The sequence below is a fragment of the Vombatus ursinus genome, unplaced genomic scaffold (genome assembly GCF_900497805.2).
Source record: "Vombatus ursinus unplaced genomic scaffold, bare-nosed wombat genome assembly UNPS02014798.1, whole genome shotgun sequence".
Taxonomy (NCBI): Eukaryota; Metazoa; Chordata; class Mammalia; order Diprotodontia; family Vombatidae; genus Vombatus; species Vombatus ursinus.
In genome coordinates, this window is record NW_020954576.1 from 216945 (window position 1) to 235165 (window position 18221).

The following is an 18221-nucleotide window of genomic DNA, read 5'->3' on the forward strand; positions in this document are numbered from 1 at the left end:
ATTTTTAAAAACTAATAATAGCATGACAGAATGACTGACTCCTTATCCACTCAAACCAAAGGTCAGTCACTTGGTCAAAGGTCACACAGAACTCAAATCCAGTAACCTTTTCTTAGCAGGACAATTTCATGAATCTCCACCTCAGAAGAGGAAGCCAGAAGGGGGTCCTTGGAAACCAAGATAATTATTTAGTGTGTCTAGATTTTTATCTTTGAAGAATTTCTACCAGTTCCTTAAGTGTTTCCCATAACTGCTTATTGTATCATGTCTGAACTGTCAGTGGAAGACTGAACAAGATCCAAAACTGGCTGCTTCCAATCTGTGGACTATCCCATTCAGGCCAAACACTTAATAGGGAGTTTTATTAATGTCCAAAGAAATAGGTAGAAAAGCAGCATCTGGAGGGGTCCCTGGACCAGAAGACTGCCAACACTATACTACAAGGACTTGAGTTTGATGAAAAAAGTTCTTGTCATAGATTATATAGGGAACTGTTATGAATGGAATTATCCCCTTTATTCGTGCCTAAATTAGTAAAGCAATGCTTTGGCCAGAGACATACAAATATAAAAAGTGACAGACTAATGCATTTTATTAAGAGAGCTGCCCTGGACCAGTGAAAGGTTTGAAATGAACATTTTCAGCAGATGTTTGAGAATAACCAGCTTAATCTATTTTTAAAATCAACTCCCTGAAATGAGCCTTATTATCCAAAAATTCACTGAAGACAGATAATTGGACCCTGGTATCACATGAATGATACTCATCCTGATCACAGGCAGAAGGAATCTAACAATGAATTACAAAAACTTCCTCTTTATTCAAGGGATTTAAACAGAACAGACATTTCTTGAATAAAATGGAAAGTTTCCAACAAATGAAAATATAAATCCATTAAGTCACCTTGTACACAACCTGGTGGGAAAAGACACAAACAGCAACAATTATACATGCCCCACAACTAAGCAGTGATGAGTCTTCAGTCACTCTTGGTGCTTTGTCCATCTACCCAAATGTGTTCAGCTTGATACAGAGCTTGCCATGATTTTTTGAGGCAAAGCTCAGCTGAAGTTACGTTACATTCATCAGAGCACCCAATGGGGTAGTGGTGGTGGTGGCGTCAGCTTTGCTCAAGAAACAAGAGAGTCACCAACACTTTCAAACAGTGTATTAAACATCCCTTAAATATCCCAAGTGAGAAACAAGAAGGCAACACTATTAGCAGAAAGATGTTAGCAGGTAAGGACAGCTATGTACAGCTTTGAACAGAAGTGGCATGCTCTTTCATTTCTTAGGCTTCTTGGGCAGTGGCCGCCGGAACAGCAAGATGTGAGGCTCTGGAAGAGAGGGAGATAGATATTTGGATAAGATGAGACAAGCCTGCCCCATTCTCATGAGCTAGTTTCCCCTCAAATCATCACCTATGTGTTAATAAGCACACTCTAATATTTAGAATTTAATTTTTATTTTACCATTCAGCCCTAGAAAAAGACCCAGCAGACTGGTCTGCCAGCAAATACAGTAATGGTAACATCAATTCTCCCTCTACTAAGTTTGCCTAGACATAGGAGTGTCTTTTATTAGTGTTGTCCTAAAGCTGAATTTCTGTTATTTTATGTGGTGATTTATAAAAATAATTTTTTTGGCTATAGTTCAAATATGTGCAAGCACAGAAATTGGGTTTCTAGGGGACAAAGAAGCATGGGAGGTAGAGGCAGTAATAGGGCATATTTGACCTTAGTTTATAACTAGTCTGTAATCAGAGGGTACATAATTTAACAGGAGTGTGCATATCAACAGGCTGCAACTGCTTTTCAGATCTTTAATTGGATGTCCAGTAGACATATTAAACAAACTTATTATGCCCAAAACTGAACTCATCTTTCCTGAAAGACCCTTCTGCCTTATTACAGTAGAGGGCAACACCATCATCCCAGACCCTCAGGCCGGAAACTTAGAAGTCATCCATGACTCCTCACTATCTCTCATTCCCCAAAGCCAATCTATTTCCAAAGTCTGTTAATTTCACCTTTGCAACATTTCTTGAACCTTTTCTCCTCTGACACTGCCTAATAGCCTGCTGGTAGATCAGCCTGCCATCAGCCTTTCCTTACTTCATTTCATCTTCCATTCAGCTGCCAAAGTGATTTTCCTAAAGCATAGGCCTGACTATGTCACCCCTCTAGTCAATAAACTTCAGTGGCTCTCTATTGCCTCCAGGACTAACTACAAAGTCCTCTGGCATTAGAAACTGTCCTCCCACATTTCATGGTTTTTTAGGACTTACACCCCCTCTACATACTCTGTGATCCAGTGACACTGGGTTCCTTGCTATTCCATGAACTAGACACTCCTCTCTTGGCTCTAGTTATTTTCTCTAGCTGTCCCCCATGCCTGGAATGCTTTCCTTCCTCATCTCTGCCTTCTGGTTTCCTTTAAGTCCCAACTAAAATCCCATATTCTACAGGAAGTCTTTCCCAATCCTTCTTAATTCTAGTGCCCTCCCTTGTTAATTACTTCCTATTTATCCTATACATAGCTTGTTTGTACAATTTATTTGTTTATTGTGTCCCCCATTAGATTGTGAGCTGGTTGAGGACAGGGACTGTCTTGTACTTCTTTTTGTATCCCCAGAACTTAGCACAGTGACTGACACATAGTAAGTGCTTAATAAGTGCTTATTGACCAAATGACAGGCCATCATTGAACTCTAGATATTTTGCTCACTATTTGTGGTCGGTTCAACAATTCTCCATGTAGGGCAAGGGAGCACTCATCTATCCCACCTAAATAGACAAAATAATCAGGCATTATGTGGGCACAGATGCTTAAGACAATAAATTATTAAGTATTACATCCCTCCTCCCCCTTCCCATCTCCTTAGCTTTATTACATTGATTGATCTTATTACTTTTCCAGTGCTATCCTACAGGGCTGCTTTCAGATTTTCCACTGACCTGGTTCATGGATCATGTAATGGACCCATCCCTGACTCTGCTGGACACCAAGGTTCCTCCACTCAGACTCAGACATCAAGTGGGTCTTAGGGACCAGTTTGGCTATGTCCTTGGGCAACATGACGTGCCTGTAACAGAAATGTGGGGATGGTTTGCATCTAAGCATGGTGCAGTTAGGCAATCAACACTATATATTATGCCTCTCATTTTGGACAGAAAGGTATGTCATGGACCAAGGGGGAGATACAAAGGAACGATAACAATTCCTGCTCTCAGGGAGCTTACAATCTAATGGGGGAATCTTCAGCTAAGACTATTATAGAAACACTTACAAAGATCTCTAGCAGATTGTTGAGCACTTTAAAACTAATATTTGATTATCAATGCAAATGAGAATAATGGTATGATTAGAACACTTATAACTGTTGATTGATAATAGATCTTAACCAGTATCTGGGAAAGAAGATGACTTTGGGGGAGGGGGTGTGGATAGTGGTCCTGAAAAGTCAATGCACAGAATAAAAAACTAAACGACTTTTATTTTTCTGATCTCTTTTTGGAAAACTTGAATTACTTCTTAGCCAAGGTTCTGACCTGAGGCCTAAGTCACTCGGAAAGGCAGATGAGGTGTTTGATTATTTGGTATCTGAGTCCTAGGGACCCAATTTGAGCTTCATTAATGTCAATGAATATTTGCTGAATGTCCCTTGTATACAAAGGTGTCTCTGTATCCAAAGAAATGTTTCTTGTCAGAGTTCTTGACTAGGAATTTATACGCTAACAGGACTAGAGTTAAAAAACACCAACCCCCAGACTAAATAATTTTGGCTTAAAACAGTAACACAGCATATTTTAAACCAACACTCACTACAAAGCAATTTCAGCTGTGTCACCAAACTGGCGTCTTCCACTGGACCAAACAAGTGGCTTTTCCCTATTTTGTTTCCATAATTGGGGGACTGATGAGTTCATTTAAACAAACAGCTAAGGATAGAGCTAGTCTTTTTCTAGTTCTCTGCAACATTTTGTATAAAGGTAGGCACTCAATATATATTGGCTGGTGTCAGTCACTTAGGATGTATAGAACCCTATACTAGGTCTTGTGGGATATACAAATGAAATCCATGTCTTTTCCTTGTACTTAAGGAACTTGAAATCTAGTTGGAATGAGAGTTGGAGATATCTTAAGAACGCTTATATTATAATAAGGACAAATTAAAATGTGCCAATAGGTGGTTGGTAAATTATTTTTGTTTTCCAAAACACAAAGATCTTAGAATTCGAAAGTATCTTAAAGGTTTTCCAGTCGAGACTGCCATTAAATCTCATTAAAAGAATTATCTCTTCAACATCTAGTTAACATGGTAATTCAGGCTCTACCCCAACAGTTCCAGTGGCAGGGTACTACTTACTATCATAGAATCAATGCATTACATTTGACAACATTACTAATAATTAAGAAGGGCTTCCTTAATCAGAGCCACCTATAGGTCTTCGTTCTGTTTTCTGGAGCCACTCAGAAAATCTTATCCTTTTCCTAAATGGCCCATCAAATGTATGTGGACATCTGTCATACCTTTCCTCCCCTCAATCTATTATTTCCATTATTTACTAGCATATCTAGCGTTTTCGACATCCTTCTCACTCAATGAAACCTCAGTTCTAGGAGCAAAGGGGCCCTCAGTTACCCTCTTTTTTCTTGGGGCTAACAGATACCACAGGCGGGCCTGTCGCACTCTCAGCTCTACAGCCACCTGGCATTCCTTCAGCATTAGTGCCGACATGAAAGGGAGCCTCCAGTTTGAAAGGAGGTGGGGTGGATAATGGCAGAAGCCCCGAAGAGGTAAAGGTAATAAGCCTTCACCACGTCCCCTTCCTAGCCCGTTTTACCAAGCCGCGAGGATGCCACGCATGCGTTCTAACTATGACCACCCCCCGCCCCGCCTCACTACAAATCTCTCCCGCGCATGCGTCTAACTTCTCTTTTACTACAAGCCCACTCCCCTAGTTGGCTCTCGCGCATGCGCCTCAGGCTCTTTCTCCCCTCTATAGCTATGGCTAAGATGGTCCTCGCGCCTTCACCCGCCGATGCCTATTGTACTAGCATGGCCACCCCTTCGCGCCCGCACTGACCGGTACTCGAACTCTTCATCGTCGTATTTGTCCGAATAGTAAATCTGTTTATGCGACATGTCCGCACCTCCCGGGGGACCCCAGCCCCGCGCCACCAACCGCCTAACAACAGCTACGCGCGCGCAACACAACTCTACGGGCCCTCGCTTTCAAACCTGCCGCTCCTTCAACCGATTGGCTCCTTCGACTGGAGGCGGGAAAAAAAGCTCACCTTCGAGACTTTTATTGGCTTTTGTGTTTTTCACTCTATCCTACCTCGAGTTCTTATTGGTCCATAGGGACAGGCGGTATGTCTCGTATACGCCCATGGGACCATACACAAACTCTTACTGGGTATCATTACTTAAGGGCTCCACCCCTCACTACTACAGGAGGGGAGGGGCAATGAAATGGAAGAAGGAGGAGATACGTAATGCGTAGGGGCCAAAGGTTAGTCAGGCCGGAAGTGAGCGCAATAAAGTTTCTCCGGGGAGGCGGGGGGGGGGGGGGGGGCGAGAAAGTTGGAGCGTCTACTCGAAGGACCTGCGACCGCCAGACCCGGAGTGAGACCGGCCCGCGGCGCGGAGCGGAGACCCCATGCGGCCCTGGTGAGTACGGAATTTTTATCATCTTTATTTAATATCCCCCCCCAATACCCTGGAATTCCACTTCCGGCCAACCATACACAAGTCCCGCCTTCTGGGACCCCATCCCCGGAAGTCCAGCCCCCAGTTCAGGGGCTCCCCGACACCCCCCCCAGTTGTAACCTACCTAAATCTTTACCCCTCCCTGGATTTTCTTCCCGCCCCCTTTTTTGGAAAGCTCTGCCTTCCGCATCCTATCCCCCCCTCCAGAAACCACGCTCTCTATAATCTTAACATTCACTAGACACTGGGGGGGGGCGCCTCTAAGAATTCTATATGGCCAGTCCTTCAGGTGACTCTGGCCCCCTGGGGACCCCACCCCACCCCCACGTTCCTTCCACTAGAATTCTGGGGAACTCTGCCCTTCATCAGATCACAACCCCTCTGTACACCTCATCTCTTTCTCCTCACTGGCCTCCTTTCCATTTAATTCAGTATGCATTTATTAAGCATCTATGTGTATGACAGAGTGCTTGTCTATGTATGCATAGACAAAAACCTAACAGTTCCTGCCTTCAAGGAGTTTGCCTCCTAACGGAAGGGAGACAACATGCGGAGAGAAAATTAAATATAAATTATGCACAAAGTAAATTTCTATGAGAGTAATTTCCCGTTAGCAACTGGGGGAAATCAGGATAAACTTAGTGGAGATAGTGGCATTTGAGTGGAACTTTAAAGGAAGCTAGACATTTTATGAATCAGAGGTGGGATGTGCATTACGAGGATGAGAGATGGCTTGTATAAAGGTACAGAAATGGAAGATGATATGCTGTGGATCAGAACAGCAAGCAGGTTAATTTGGCTATAAGGAAGGGAAACATAAACTAAGCCTGGAAAGGTAGGCTGGAAAATATTTTGGATGACCCTTCCCCTTATAATTCTCTGAAACCATACCTTCCAAGAGATACATTTAAGGTTTTCCTTCGAAATCTGGAGGGATCCCTGTAACTTGAAAGGTCCCTTCTCCAATGCTAGAAACCTGGCTTCCTTTCTCAATCACACACTTAGTGCTTTCATCCAGCCTAGCTTTTCTCCCCAGTTCCTGGTGCCTGTGTCCCCGTCCCTCCTCCCCCACTCCATATGATGGTAATAATTTAAATAACTAAGGTATATAGATAGCAGTACCCCCGTAAACTCCTATGAGAGAGATAGTGCAAGTTTTCTCATTTCCATTTTACAGCTGAGGAAACTGAAACTCTGAGAGGTTAAGTGATGTGATCACATTAGTATTAAGTATTAGAGGCAGGAATCATCTTAAATTTCCCAACTCCAAACCAAGGGCTCTTTCCATTGCCTCATGATTCCCAATCCTGGCTCAAATCTAGGGGATTGAAGGCTGGCTGTACTTTCCCTCCCCCTTGGGCCTTAATTTTATTCTTGGGTGTTGGGTGACTTGAAGTGGGTTGGGCTGGAGGTAGGGGAGAAGGGATGGGAAATCCCTCACAAGTTCCCAGATCTACTCCCTAAGTTTCCCTTCCCAGGACCGGCTCCACCCCAGAAACAGCTGCATGTCGTACCTGTACCTCAGGAGCTGGGCTGGGCCATGGATTCCCTGGTGTGTGGAATGGGGTTGTGAAATGGGTAACTTCTCCCCACCTACCCTACAGAGTAGGGTATTTTGCAATTGGGGGAGGGGGCAAGGTGCTTTTTTGCTCTCTGGCCTTAGAGACTTTACCCCAACCCCCACTCCCATTTTCTTATCTGGGTATTCCCCATCTTTTCTCTGCCTGCCTAACCTTCAGTCCAGGAAACATTCCTGAGGCTTTTGCCATTTCCGGCTGCTCCCTGCCACTGTACTTTCCTCCCTTCCCTCCTCCCCTTGGGCAGAGAAAGCAAATATTCTCCACCCCCATCTCAAACCTCTGAAAGTCATCTAGTTTTTAGTTCTGGAACTGAGTTTCTTCCACTTCTTTTCCAAATACTCCTTTACATATGGCTCACTATTTTCTTACTGAGAAAGCTATAAGAAAGTGAATATCTCTAGGCAGTACAGGAGTCTTGGCACAGAGTAGGATATGAGGATAATTATCTTTTGGGTCTTCCTTTTTATTTGATCTGTGATCTGTGAATTGAGCCCTGGGGAGTGAGGAGATGGGGATGATAAATTTCTTCTCCCAGTGTTTTAGGAGTGATAGATTGAAACAAACTCTTCTCTCTACCCTCCCCTCCTCCATTTATAGGATCGTAGATTCCAAGCTGGAGGAGATCTTAGAAGCCATCTAGGTCAACCCTCCTTCCTTCCACTCATTTTATAGATGAGGGATCTGAAACATGGAAAGGCTGCCTAAAGTCAAGCAGAAGTACTCTGACTTTCCACTGCTTCTATGAGCACAAATTTGGCTAGGAGATGAAAGGAAGCTTTTCTTTCTCCCTAGGCTAGGAATATACCTGAGGCTCGATTTTGAATTTAGTCCTTCTAGTCTTTTTTGCTGTCTTCCTTTGTAGGAATTTCTTCCCTCTCTTCCATTTGGTTTGGCAGGAAGTCAGGAACTTGTGGGTGGAGGAAATGGGTTTTGGACTGTTTCCTGTGTCCAGACTCAAAACTGATTCCCCTAACTCCCCTTTTCTGTATGGTTAGAGTGTTGGGGGGGGGGGGGGGGGGGGTTAGACAGGAGCCCCTTTTCAAAATGGGGCTAGACCTCAGAAGGGAGATTTAGGGATAATTGGAAGAAAAGCAGCAACTGGATTCCTATATATATGTTTAAGGCATCCCCCGTGGATGTCAGGGACTGCCTGTGGCCCTTTTTGCTTTTAAGTCTGTCTTTACTGCAAGTGCCTGGTGGCTATGGGGAGGAGTCTGGAAGCCTTCTAGCTTTGGGATCAGAGGGTAGACCTCTGGGATTAGGATAATTAGGATCCTGTGGCCAGTAATGGATTTTCCTTTCCTGTTATCCTCATGGAATGGGTAAGTGCCCATATACAAAGTTAGAGAAACCCTAGGATAGATGAAATTTCCCCAGGAAATTTTTTGGGTAGTGATGTGTCCTAGTCTTCTGACCTGGGGCTTTGGCTTATTTGTCTAATGGCCAGGAAGAGTGAGTAGCAGAGTCTTGCCCACTTTCCAAGTGATGTTCCTTTGGTTTAAACATCACCTTGGGAGGAAACTGGCAGCTGAACTCCCCCAGTCATGCACTGTGTAGTACAAGTGGGGGCAAAACTGTCCTTAGGGCTGGCTCAGTTCCCTTATGTCAAGTTGAGCTGCTAAAAAGGTGAGTGAGACTCATCTCACCTGCCTTCTTCCTTTACAGCCCCAGGCTCCCCAAGGTCTCTAATGCCTCTCTTGGAGGCCTTGTTGGGCTGGCTCTGCCAATGCACTGGTTTGGCCTTACTCCTTTCACTCTCACAGTTTCTGTTGGCTCTGTTCATCTTGCCCCTTTGCTTAGCAACCCTTTGTTATCTTTCTTCCCTGCCCTGTTCCCCAGGCAGGGGAGAAAGATTTCCTTTCTACTGTATCACCAACTGTTATGGCAGTTTTAGCTAATGGCTTTGAGGTTCCCTGGGGATCTTCTCCCCAGGGCAAGCAGTGGTAAGGGGCTTGAAGACAAGACTGCCAGAATTTTTAACTGGGGTGGGAAAGGGAAATAAGTCAAAGATTGCCCCCTTTCCCTATCTTTCTTGTTTCCTTCCCCACTGTGCCCTTGCTTCCTGTCTTCCCCTCCCCCTTCCCAGTGTCAGGCATTAGACTTTCAGATCTATTCTCTCTTCTCATTATCCCTTCCCTTTTCCCCATTCCCGGTTATGCTTAGTTGGGAGGAGGGGGGTGGGTGAGTATGTGGAAATGGGAGGGTCACCGAGATTCCCTCCCTTAGGATTTGAGGCCTTGGGTGGGGTAGAGGTGGGGGGCTCTGCCCCTTCTGTGCCTGTGAGTCAGCACTGTCCTCCTGATTGGCCTCCACTTACCAACTCTCCTCCCTTGGGGAGGAGCCAAACTGTTCCTGGTCCAGCTCCCTCTTCTCCAGCTAGAGAGGAGGCTTCATGCTAGGCGGGGTTGGAGCTAGAGCTTGTCTGAGTCTGAACTGGGGGAGTGGTGGTCTTCCCTGCAAGGGCTCTGTGACTACCTGCCTATATATAGCAGATCAGACTAAGGGCCTGGGAATGCCCCCAGCCCGGCCCCCTTTCCCTGGCTGGGGGGAGGGCCGGGCTGGACAGCAGCTCCCCTTTTCCCCTAGCCATGGATCTCCTGCCCCCCAAGCCCAAGTATAACCCTCTTCGGAATGAATCTCTGTCATCATTGGAAGAAGGGACTCTGGGATCCTTATCCCCTGGGGAGCTATCCTCTCCATCTGCCTCTTCCCTGGGACCCATCTTGCCCCCAGTGCTGGGGGATGATAGTCCTACAACCCTTTGCTCTTTTTTCCCTCGGATGAGCAATTTGAAGCTAGCCAACCCAACTGGGGGGCGGCTGGGGCCCTCTGTAGAGTCAGGATGGGGACTTGAGGATAGGGAAGGAAATGCAGGGGGGGCTGGGCCAGACTCAGGCCCTTCACCTCTTCTCCAGGACATGAACAAACTGAGCGGCGGGCGGAGGACTCGGGTGGAAGGGGGCCAGCTGGGGGGTGAAGAGTGGACTCGTCACGGGAGCTTTGTCAACAAGCCAACTCGGGGTTGGTTACATCCCAACGACAAGGTCATGGGACCTGGGGTTTCCTACCTTGTTCGGGTGAGTGAGTATATCCGCACTCTCAAATATTTCTCCCCTCACCTTCCCATCCAGTCCTCTTTTGCCTGAGACCCTTTTAAATTCCTTGTTTTGCTAAATTTTTTGTTTTCTTCCTCTACCAAATTCCTTCTTCAGGTACTTTGGCACTCCATATTTTACATTATATCTACCCTGTTCCCTGCCCCTGTTTCCCATTCTTTTCTGGTCCCCCTCCACCCTTTTTTTGTCCCCTAGTTCTTCAGACATTCTGATTTCCTATTTCCTTCCTCTCATTTTGGTCTTTTCTTCCAGCACCCAAAGATTTGTCTTTCCCCATTACTTGACATAGACTGTTTTTCTAACCTCTTTTTCTCTTTCTCTATACTGGGACCCAGGGGTGTTCCACATTCAGATACCAAGCAGGGTAGGCGTTGACATTCTGGAATTAATATAGGAGAAAATCCTGGGGGGCCTTTTGTGTGTATGTGTGTTGCTGATAGTAGTTGGCAGAGGTCAAATGCTCCACTTTTCCCTCCCTACCCCTCCCTCAGTACATGGGTTGTGTGGAGGTCCTCCAGTCGATGCGGGCCTTGGATTTCAGTACTCGAACCCAGGTCACTAGGTGGGTGGGGTCTGTCTGGGGGTAAGGGGTGGGGGGTCAGTGTTGCTGGGGCTCCTAGCAATTATTGAGGTACTGGGGACATATAGTCATGATAGCACAGGAAGAGCATTACTAAGGGATGGGGCACTTAGGGGAGCCCATGCAAAGATCTGGGTCCCTCTTCCCCTTCCCTTTTGGAACAGGGGTAGCACCTGAATCAATAAGCATTGGTTAGGGCTTACTTACTGTGTGCCGGGCCATGAGAATACAAAGACACTGAAGGGTGGGGGCATGGTTTCAGGGAAAATTAGTATTTGGTGACTTAGAAGGGTTGAGGTTAAGGGGAAGTGACTGGGTCCATCACTGGGCCCAGAGGCCCTAATCCAATCAACCAGCAGGCAGTTCCTTAGTATCATCAAATATTAAAGGCCCTTAATTCAATCAGCCACTCCAAAGAGCTCAGAGTGCCCTGGCTTCCCCTCCCTTAGACCTATGTTGGGGCCCGGGAAATCTTTGCTTCTAAGCAAGTCTTTGTCTTCTCAGAGAAGCCATCAGTCTGGTGTGTGAGGCTGTGCCGGGGGCAAAAGGGGCTGCACGGAGGAGAAAGGTACCTGGGGAGCATTATCATAGAGAGTGGTAGATGGGAGGAGAGAGGGAGGGCAAGCCACAAGGTATGGAGGGGTCGAGGGGGAAGGAGGGGAGATGGGTTTCTAGATATAGAAACTGGGGCTTCTTCAGTGCTAGACCTGTGGCCCTTAACCCCCAAATTCTCTGTGGATCCTTTCTTAGCCCTGTAGCCGCCCACTCAGTTCCATACTGGGGAGGAGTAATCTGAAGTTTGCTGGCATGCCCATCACCCTAACTGTTTCTACCAGCAGCCTCAACCTCATGGCTGCAGACTGTAAACAGGTTGGTTGGGCCTGGGGAGATTTGGAGAGAGGGAAGTAGTCTAGCCAATGAAGAGAAATCAGAAAAACCCAGGGGGAGGAGGTGAAAGAAGAACTGGGTGTCTGGGTGGAGGTAGTTAGGGGGCCACTGGGGATAGGACAGGAAGAAATAAGGGAACTTGTAGGGAAGGGAATACTAAGGAGTGAACGTGTCCAAGTGGAACTGCTAACACTGTGGCCCACCACCCTGAATCTTTAGATCATCGCCAATCACCACATGCAGTCAATCTCCTTTGCATCCGGTGGGGATCCGGTGAGTTGTGATGAAAATGGATTGTGGCTGGGGAAAAGTTGAGTGATCCTGGATTGGGGTAGCCCAGAATGGTTGGGTAGAGATAGGTGAGGGAGCAAAGAGGTTTTCATGGGCTGGTGGGGGAGATGCTAAGAGAAGCTGGCTGATCTTACCCCGACTCGGAACCTGATTCCCTAGGACACTGCAGAGTATGTTGCCTATGTTGCCAAAGATCCTGTCAATCAGAGAGGTAAGAGGGCGTCTGATGGGGTGGGCCAGGGAGACACCAATCCATCATTAAGAATGAGGTGTGGGTCAAGGTCCCCTCCCCAATTACTAGTTCTGGGGATTTGGATCTTCCCTTGCCCAGTGGGTGGCTATTTCCAAGGAGCCTGGGATGCCTGGGCTAGTGCCTGAACATCCCCAGCCCCACACTTGTTGCTTATAAGGACAATGCCTGCTGTACCCATAGCCTGCCACATCCTGGAGTGTCCAGAAGGACTAGCACAGGATGTCATCAGCACCATTGGCCAGGCCTTTGAGCTTCGCTTCAAACAATACCTCAGGAACCCACCCAAGCTTGTCACTCCCCATGACAGGTAGGATGAAGGCTAGGGATGTGGGCATTGGGGTGGGAATATTCCCTAGAGGAAAGAACACTTCAGAAATATAGAAGAAACCCAAATTACCCCATCTGGTCAAGCAAGCCTTTCTGAAGCTCCTACTCTGTGCAGAGCATAATGCTAGTGAATGGAGATAAAAAGACCAAAAAAAATCAACAGTTCCTTCCCTGACTCTGACAGAGCTTCCATTCTGCTTGGGAGACTGCAACATTTCAACAAATCAATACAATTAAACAATTCAATTAGACAAAAGAGAAAGCACTAACAACTGGGTGGGGGACAAAGAGGAGCCAGTGAAGCCTAGCAGTAAGAAGTGGCACAGATGCTGAGCATTGAAGAAAGCCAGGTTTTCTGAGCAGTGGAGGTGAGGGATGTGCTTGTCCCTCCATGGCCTCAGCTCACTTGACAGATTCTTAAGTTAAAAGAATCTTAGAGAATGGAGGAGGTGGCCCCATGTCCTCACTGCCTGTCCTATCTCTTTCTTTCCTATGTTTTCAACTGGCCTTCTGAGAATTCTTTCCTGGGGTCTGATCTCTAGCCCTGCTACTGTGGTGGTAGCTTCTTTCCCCCTATCCTTTCTTTGGAAATATGGACTACTTTGGAATTTGGGCATCCCCCTTTCCAGACAGGACATCTCTTCCACAGATACTGAGTCCCTTACCCCTGGTCAGTTAATAGCTAACATGTTACTCTGCTAGTATTTAACTCTTAAGGTTTGCAAAGCCCTTTACACAAATATCTTCTTTGATCCTCACAAAACCACCCTGTGAGGTGAGTGCTATCTGGACAGAAGTTAAGTGACTTGTCCAGGGTCCCATAGCTAGTAATGATTTCCACTGAGATCTTCTTGATCCTAGGTCCAGGGCTCTGTCTACAGTGTCACCTAGCTTTCTCTAGATAAGAATCAGCAGGAGGTAGTGGAGAGAGTGCTGGACTTGGATTCAGGAAGACCTGAGTTCATCTCCTGCCTCTGAAACTGACTAGATTAGTGAATGAGGACAAGAAACCTCTGTGCTCCATCTGTGAAGTGAGGAGATAGCACTTGGTGGTCTCTCAGGTCCCTTAGAGCGCTAAAGCTATGATCCTTATTCTAGCTGCCGCCCCACTGTGATCTTTGGGGTGAGAGATATCCAGTCTCCACTTTATGAGATCCACTTTCTACAGGTCAGTCTGGGCTAGGGCCAGGGAATGAATGAGCTTTCCTTTTCTTTCTCTTCTCCCAGGATGGCTGGTTTTGATGGCTCAGCTTGGGATGAGGAGGAAGAGGAGCCACCTGACCATCAGTACTACAATGACTTCCCAGGGAAGGAGCCCCCCCCTTGGTGGGGTAGTAGATATGAGGCTTCGGGATGGAGCTGCCCCAGGGGCTCCTCGTCCACCCCCACCCAGTACTCAGACCACCAACCACCTAGGAGCCACTTTGGTATGTTGCCTAAGCTGAGCAAGAAAGTCAACTTGGAATTAGGGAAATAGGTAGGCTACCAGTATCTGCAGTTCTCATTTTGTGTTTGCCACCATAGCCCATCGGACAGCTAGCTGGTGGTGACCCTGATATTCGAAAACAGCTCCCAACTCCTGGACCAGGTATGAAGGATAGGAAGGTTAGGACAGCTGGAGAATTGGGGTTGGGGGGAAGGGTTAAAGGAATTATAGACTCTGGGGTCTGGCTGACACACTCTTATTCCCTTGGTAGGTAGAGAAATATTTGATGATCCCTCCTATGTCAATGTCCAGAACCTGGAGAAAGTCCGGCAAGGAGCTGGTGGTCCTTCTAACCCTACTACCAATGGCAGTGCCCCACGTGACCTTTTTGATATGAGTGAGTATTACTCTTTCCGCCTAGCTTTTATTTTCTTTTTACATTTCCCCTGATTTTTTCCTTCTTTCTTGGCTTCCTTTTGCTTCAGAGTGATCTCTGTTATCAACTCATAGTACTGGGCTGTGGGAATGGGTCTGTTTTTTTGCCTCCTCCAAGAGGGTCCCACTAGTGAAAAGAACCACATATTGCCTCCTGTTTTTACCCGGACTTGCCTTTACTCCCCCAGAGCCGTTTGAAGATGCACTTCGGGTCCCCCCACCTGCCCCTACCACACCAATGGCTGAGCAGCTCCGAGGGGAGCCCTGGTTCCATGGGAAGTTGAGTAGGCGGGATGCTGAAGGGCAGTTGAAGCTCAATGGGGACTTCCTGGTTCGGGAGAGTACGACTACCCCAGGCCAGTATGTCCTTACTGGCCTGCAAAGTGGCCAGCCCAAACATTTGCTGCTCGTTGATCCTGAAGGCGTGGTAAGTTTATGGATGTGTGGATGGGTGTGGGTGGGGTCTGGCATTCTGTCACCATCCTGAGACCTTGCTCTTCTTTGCCATTGTTTCTACTACCACCTTTCCCCCTCGAGGTGGCCTAACTCCCATTTCTTCCACTACTAATTTCTGAGACAAACCAGTTCCATCTGCTTGGGGCTGTTTCTTTGCCCAACCTCAACACGGTTCTGAGGCCTAACATATAAGTCTGTTCCCTCTAGCTTGTATCCACTTAAAAACAAAAGGATATTAGAATGTTAGAGCTGGAAAAGACTTTATTTCTTACATTCAATTTTATTTTGTTTTTAGGTCCTTATTCACTCTCCTTCCACATCCCCCTCTTCCCAAAATTGGGAAAACAAAAACAACATATCTGTTATATATATGTATAGTCAAGCAAAACAAATTCTCACATTGGCTATGTAAAAAAACAAAAAACAAAAAAAAAACAAGCCACCGCACTTTGAGTCCATTACTTCTCTATCAGGTGCTGGGTAGCATGTTTTATCATGGGTCTTCTGGAATTGTGGCTGGTCATTATGTTGGTCAGATTCTGGAACAGACTTTTAGAGATTGTTTTGTCTCAATTTCTTTGATTCTTTATTATTTTGGCCAGTGGGGTGTAGGTGGTACAGTGGGAAGAGTACAGGACTTGGGGTAAGAGGCTAAGTAAAGGTCACAGCTAGTTAGTGGCAGGGCCAGAGTCTCCTAACTCTAAGATCCAATGTTTTCTTTCCCATAATTCCTCTACTATTCCATTATCTCTCCCCACATACACTCTCTTTATCAAGAATCCACCTTGCACGGTTCCATAAGATCCTTAGACCACACAGAGGTACACATATGCCTTTAGCTCTTCTCTAGAACTGTTAATCATTTTTCTCCCATAATATTTATCTGTTTCTTCCTCCTCTACTGTGCCTCCCTCTGGAGAGTAAGTAGGTAAATCCTTCCACTCTGCTAATATGTATCTTTATCTTTACCCAAGTTAGGCCACTCCTATTAATTTATTTCATAGATAATGATTTCAGGCCTTTGTTTGCAATATAGGCATGCCCTTCCTTTATCCTTCCTCAGTTTTAAAATCATCACTATCCTTTTTCTTCTAAGAAGAACCAGGATCCCTCAGTAATAGCTGTTGGCTTGATACCCAGGTCTTCCCCAGTCTTAAGCATTTTCTTCATTCTTTTCATCCTTTCCTACTCATCATCCCAGTTGCCTCAGTCCTCTCTTCCTAACATTCTCCATCTTCTCTTGGGTGCCTTAGCTTCTTCAGTTATAGAGAGGTGAACGCTTTTCCATCTAATTCAACCATCCTTCTAACTGCCTTCTCCCACCACCATCCACCTACCCAGACAAAAAAAGCCTTTCATGTCTGAACTTCTATATCATCTATCTCCAGGTTAGGACAAAGGATCACCGATTCGAGAGTGTCAGTCACCTCATCAGCTACCACATGGACAATCACCTACCCATCATCTCTGCAGGCAGTGAGCTATGTCTTCAGCAGCCGGTGGAACGGAAGTTGTAACTGACCTGATCCTGTCCCCAACCCGGTTCCAGCCTCCAGGACACTCCCTTTCACTTTTCTGGTCCCAGTTCCAACAGTTTTCTGGGGGAAAATGCTCTGGTTACAGCACTCTGTTGTATCTGTGAGTGGCCTGAATCCTAGGGTTCAGGACCTGGAGGAGGGATTAATTTTTCTTCTCCTCCACCAGAGTATTAGTGCCCATGTCAGTCTTACGGCCCTCAGATGGGCCTGGGCAAGACCCCCTAACAGGAGAAAGGAATCTTAGGGACAGTTCCAGTGGAATGGGATTTTTCTTCAAAGGGATGAAATTCTGTCCCTCCTCCAGTGTTTAAACCTTGTGCCTTTGACCATGCGCCAGGTCTAAATAAGTTTTTATGCAAAGTTTTCCCGTGGGCTAGAAATGATGATACTGCATCTGCCCTCAGGATCCTGTCCCCCAGCCCTTCCTTAGCCTGGTACTCCCAGACTGGGCTTGGGAGACTAGGGGCAGATATGGTTGTTTGCCCTTCTTCAAAGAGGATGTTCAATCCTGAGAGCCTATCCCAGAACCCCATTTCCTGGCCAGGGGGAGGTGAATGTCCCATCCCTATTTCTCCCCTCTGCCACATACACAGAGTGCCTCCTGGCCGGGGCCCCCTACTCTAGGGGTCTGTATATACATTTCGTAAACATCCATTTCCCCCACCCCCAGCGTTGCATGCACATTGTCCTACTTTACAGCCAAAGTGTAGCCCCTTGTAGCCTCTCCAACTCCTTTGGGTTGGACAGTGAATCCAGTGTTTGGTTCTTCTATACAGTCAACTCTCAATTTTCTGCATTAATTTGAGGGGTAATGGTTATCTATAGCAGTGGATAATCCCCAAGTAATTTTTATTTAGTTTGGGAATGTTATAGTTTTGGCAACCGAATTATTTCCTGATTTTGTCTTGCTTGAGCACAAAAGTTATCTCATCTTTATACATACAGCACTTTTTTCATTTTTTCAGAGACTTCATCTATTATATCATTTTACCATCATGACAAGCCTGTGAAATAAGTAGCACAGGCATTATTATCTCCATTTTACAGGTGAGAAAACTGATGCATAGAGAAGGTTAGGTGATCATGGAAGGCCACAACCAGTAAATCGCCAGGACTAAAAGCTAGACCTCATCCTAGCCTAGGGAAAAGGCTGGAATTTTTAACTTTGCTGCAGAGAAGCCTCAGAGGGGATCATTCAAATCAATGTATTTATTGAGTAGCTGTTGCTAGAAATTGTGAGGAATACGGAAGACACTCCTCCTGAGGAGTTGTGGATAATGGAGAGTTGACTGTATCTTTATCTCCTCCTCTTCTATTTCTCTCTCCTACCCTTATTTTGTTTGAATCTATTCACGGGTCTCACTTATACCAAAGGGAAATGTCATTAAAGATCATTATTTCTTTTATCAAATGTCTCCCTTTTGATCCAACAGCCTTTCTTCAGTTTCTTTGGGGCCTGCTTGGGGTTGGGGGAAAGGAAAGCAAGCTCTGACCTCAAGTACAAGTGAAGGGAATGTGTATGTGTTATGTTTGGGCTTGTATGTATCTGTTTGATAAACTTGTGGTAGGTAGTTGTGTTAGTGTGATAGGAGGGATATATGGGTGTTAGTGTGTG

The 18221-nt window shown here is 46.0% G+C and overlaps 2 protein-coding genes across 2 annotated transcripts; one reads left to right on the forward strand and one right to left on the reverse strand.

The window, feature by feature from the left end:
- Positions 1–800: 800 nt before the first annotated feature.
- On the reverse strand, positions 801–5247 carry LOC114049977 (cyclin-dependent kinases regulatory subunit 1). Its single transcript, XM_027871471.1, has 3 exons — positions 5091–5247; positions 2958–3085; positions 801–1337 (listed from the first exon to the last, which is right to left on the reverse strand). The coding sequence occupies exons 1-3, from the start codon at positions 5147–5149 to the stop codon at positions 1285–1287; spliced, it is 240 nt and encodes a 79-aa protein (XP_027727272.1). The 5' UTR covers positions 5150–5247; the 3' UTR covers positions 801–1284.
- A 348-nt stretch (positions 5248–5595) lies between these two features.
- LOC114049777 (SHC-transforming protein 1-like) lies at positions 5596–18012 on the forward strand. Its single transcript, XM_027871182.1, is given in 15 exon segments — positions 5596–5677; positions 7195–7268; positions 10212–10373; positions 10904–10974; positions 11497–11560; positions 11743–11862; positions 12100–12153; positions 12331–12382; positions 12605–12731; positions 13979–14066; positions 14068–14178; positions 14276–14339; positions 14449–14574; positions 14801–15039; positions 16457–18012. Coding segments are annotated over 14 exon segments (1419 nt in total). The 5' UTR covers positions 5596–5677; positions 7195–7256; the 3' UTR covers positions 16586–18012.
- Positions 18013–18221: the final 209 nt, after the last annotated feature.

Excerpts from the sequence above, each read along its gene's own strand:
- LOC114049977 (XM_027871471.1), bottom strand. The coding sequence starts at position 5,149 with ATGTCGCATAAACAGATTTACTATTCGGACAAATACGACGATGAAGAG. Across the intron at positions 3,086-5,090 it reads GATGAAGAGTTCGAGTACCG|GCACGTCATGTTGCCCAAGG; the intron begins GTCAGTGCGGGC and ends TTTCTGTTACAG. Across the intron at positions 1,338-2,957 it reads TTACATGATCCATGAACCAG|AGCCTCACATCTTGCTGTTC; the intron begins GTCAGTGGAAAA and ends CCTCTCTTCCAG.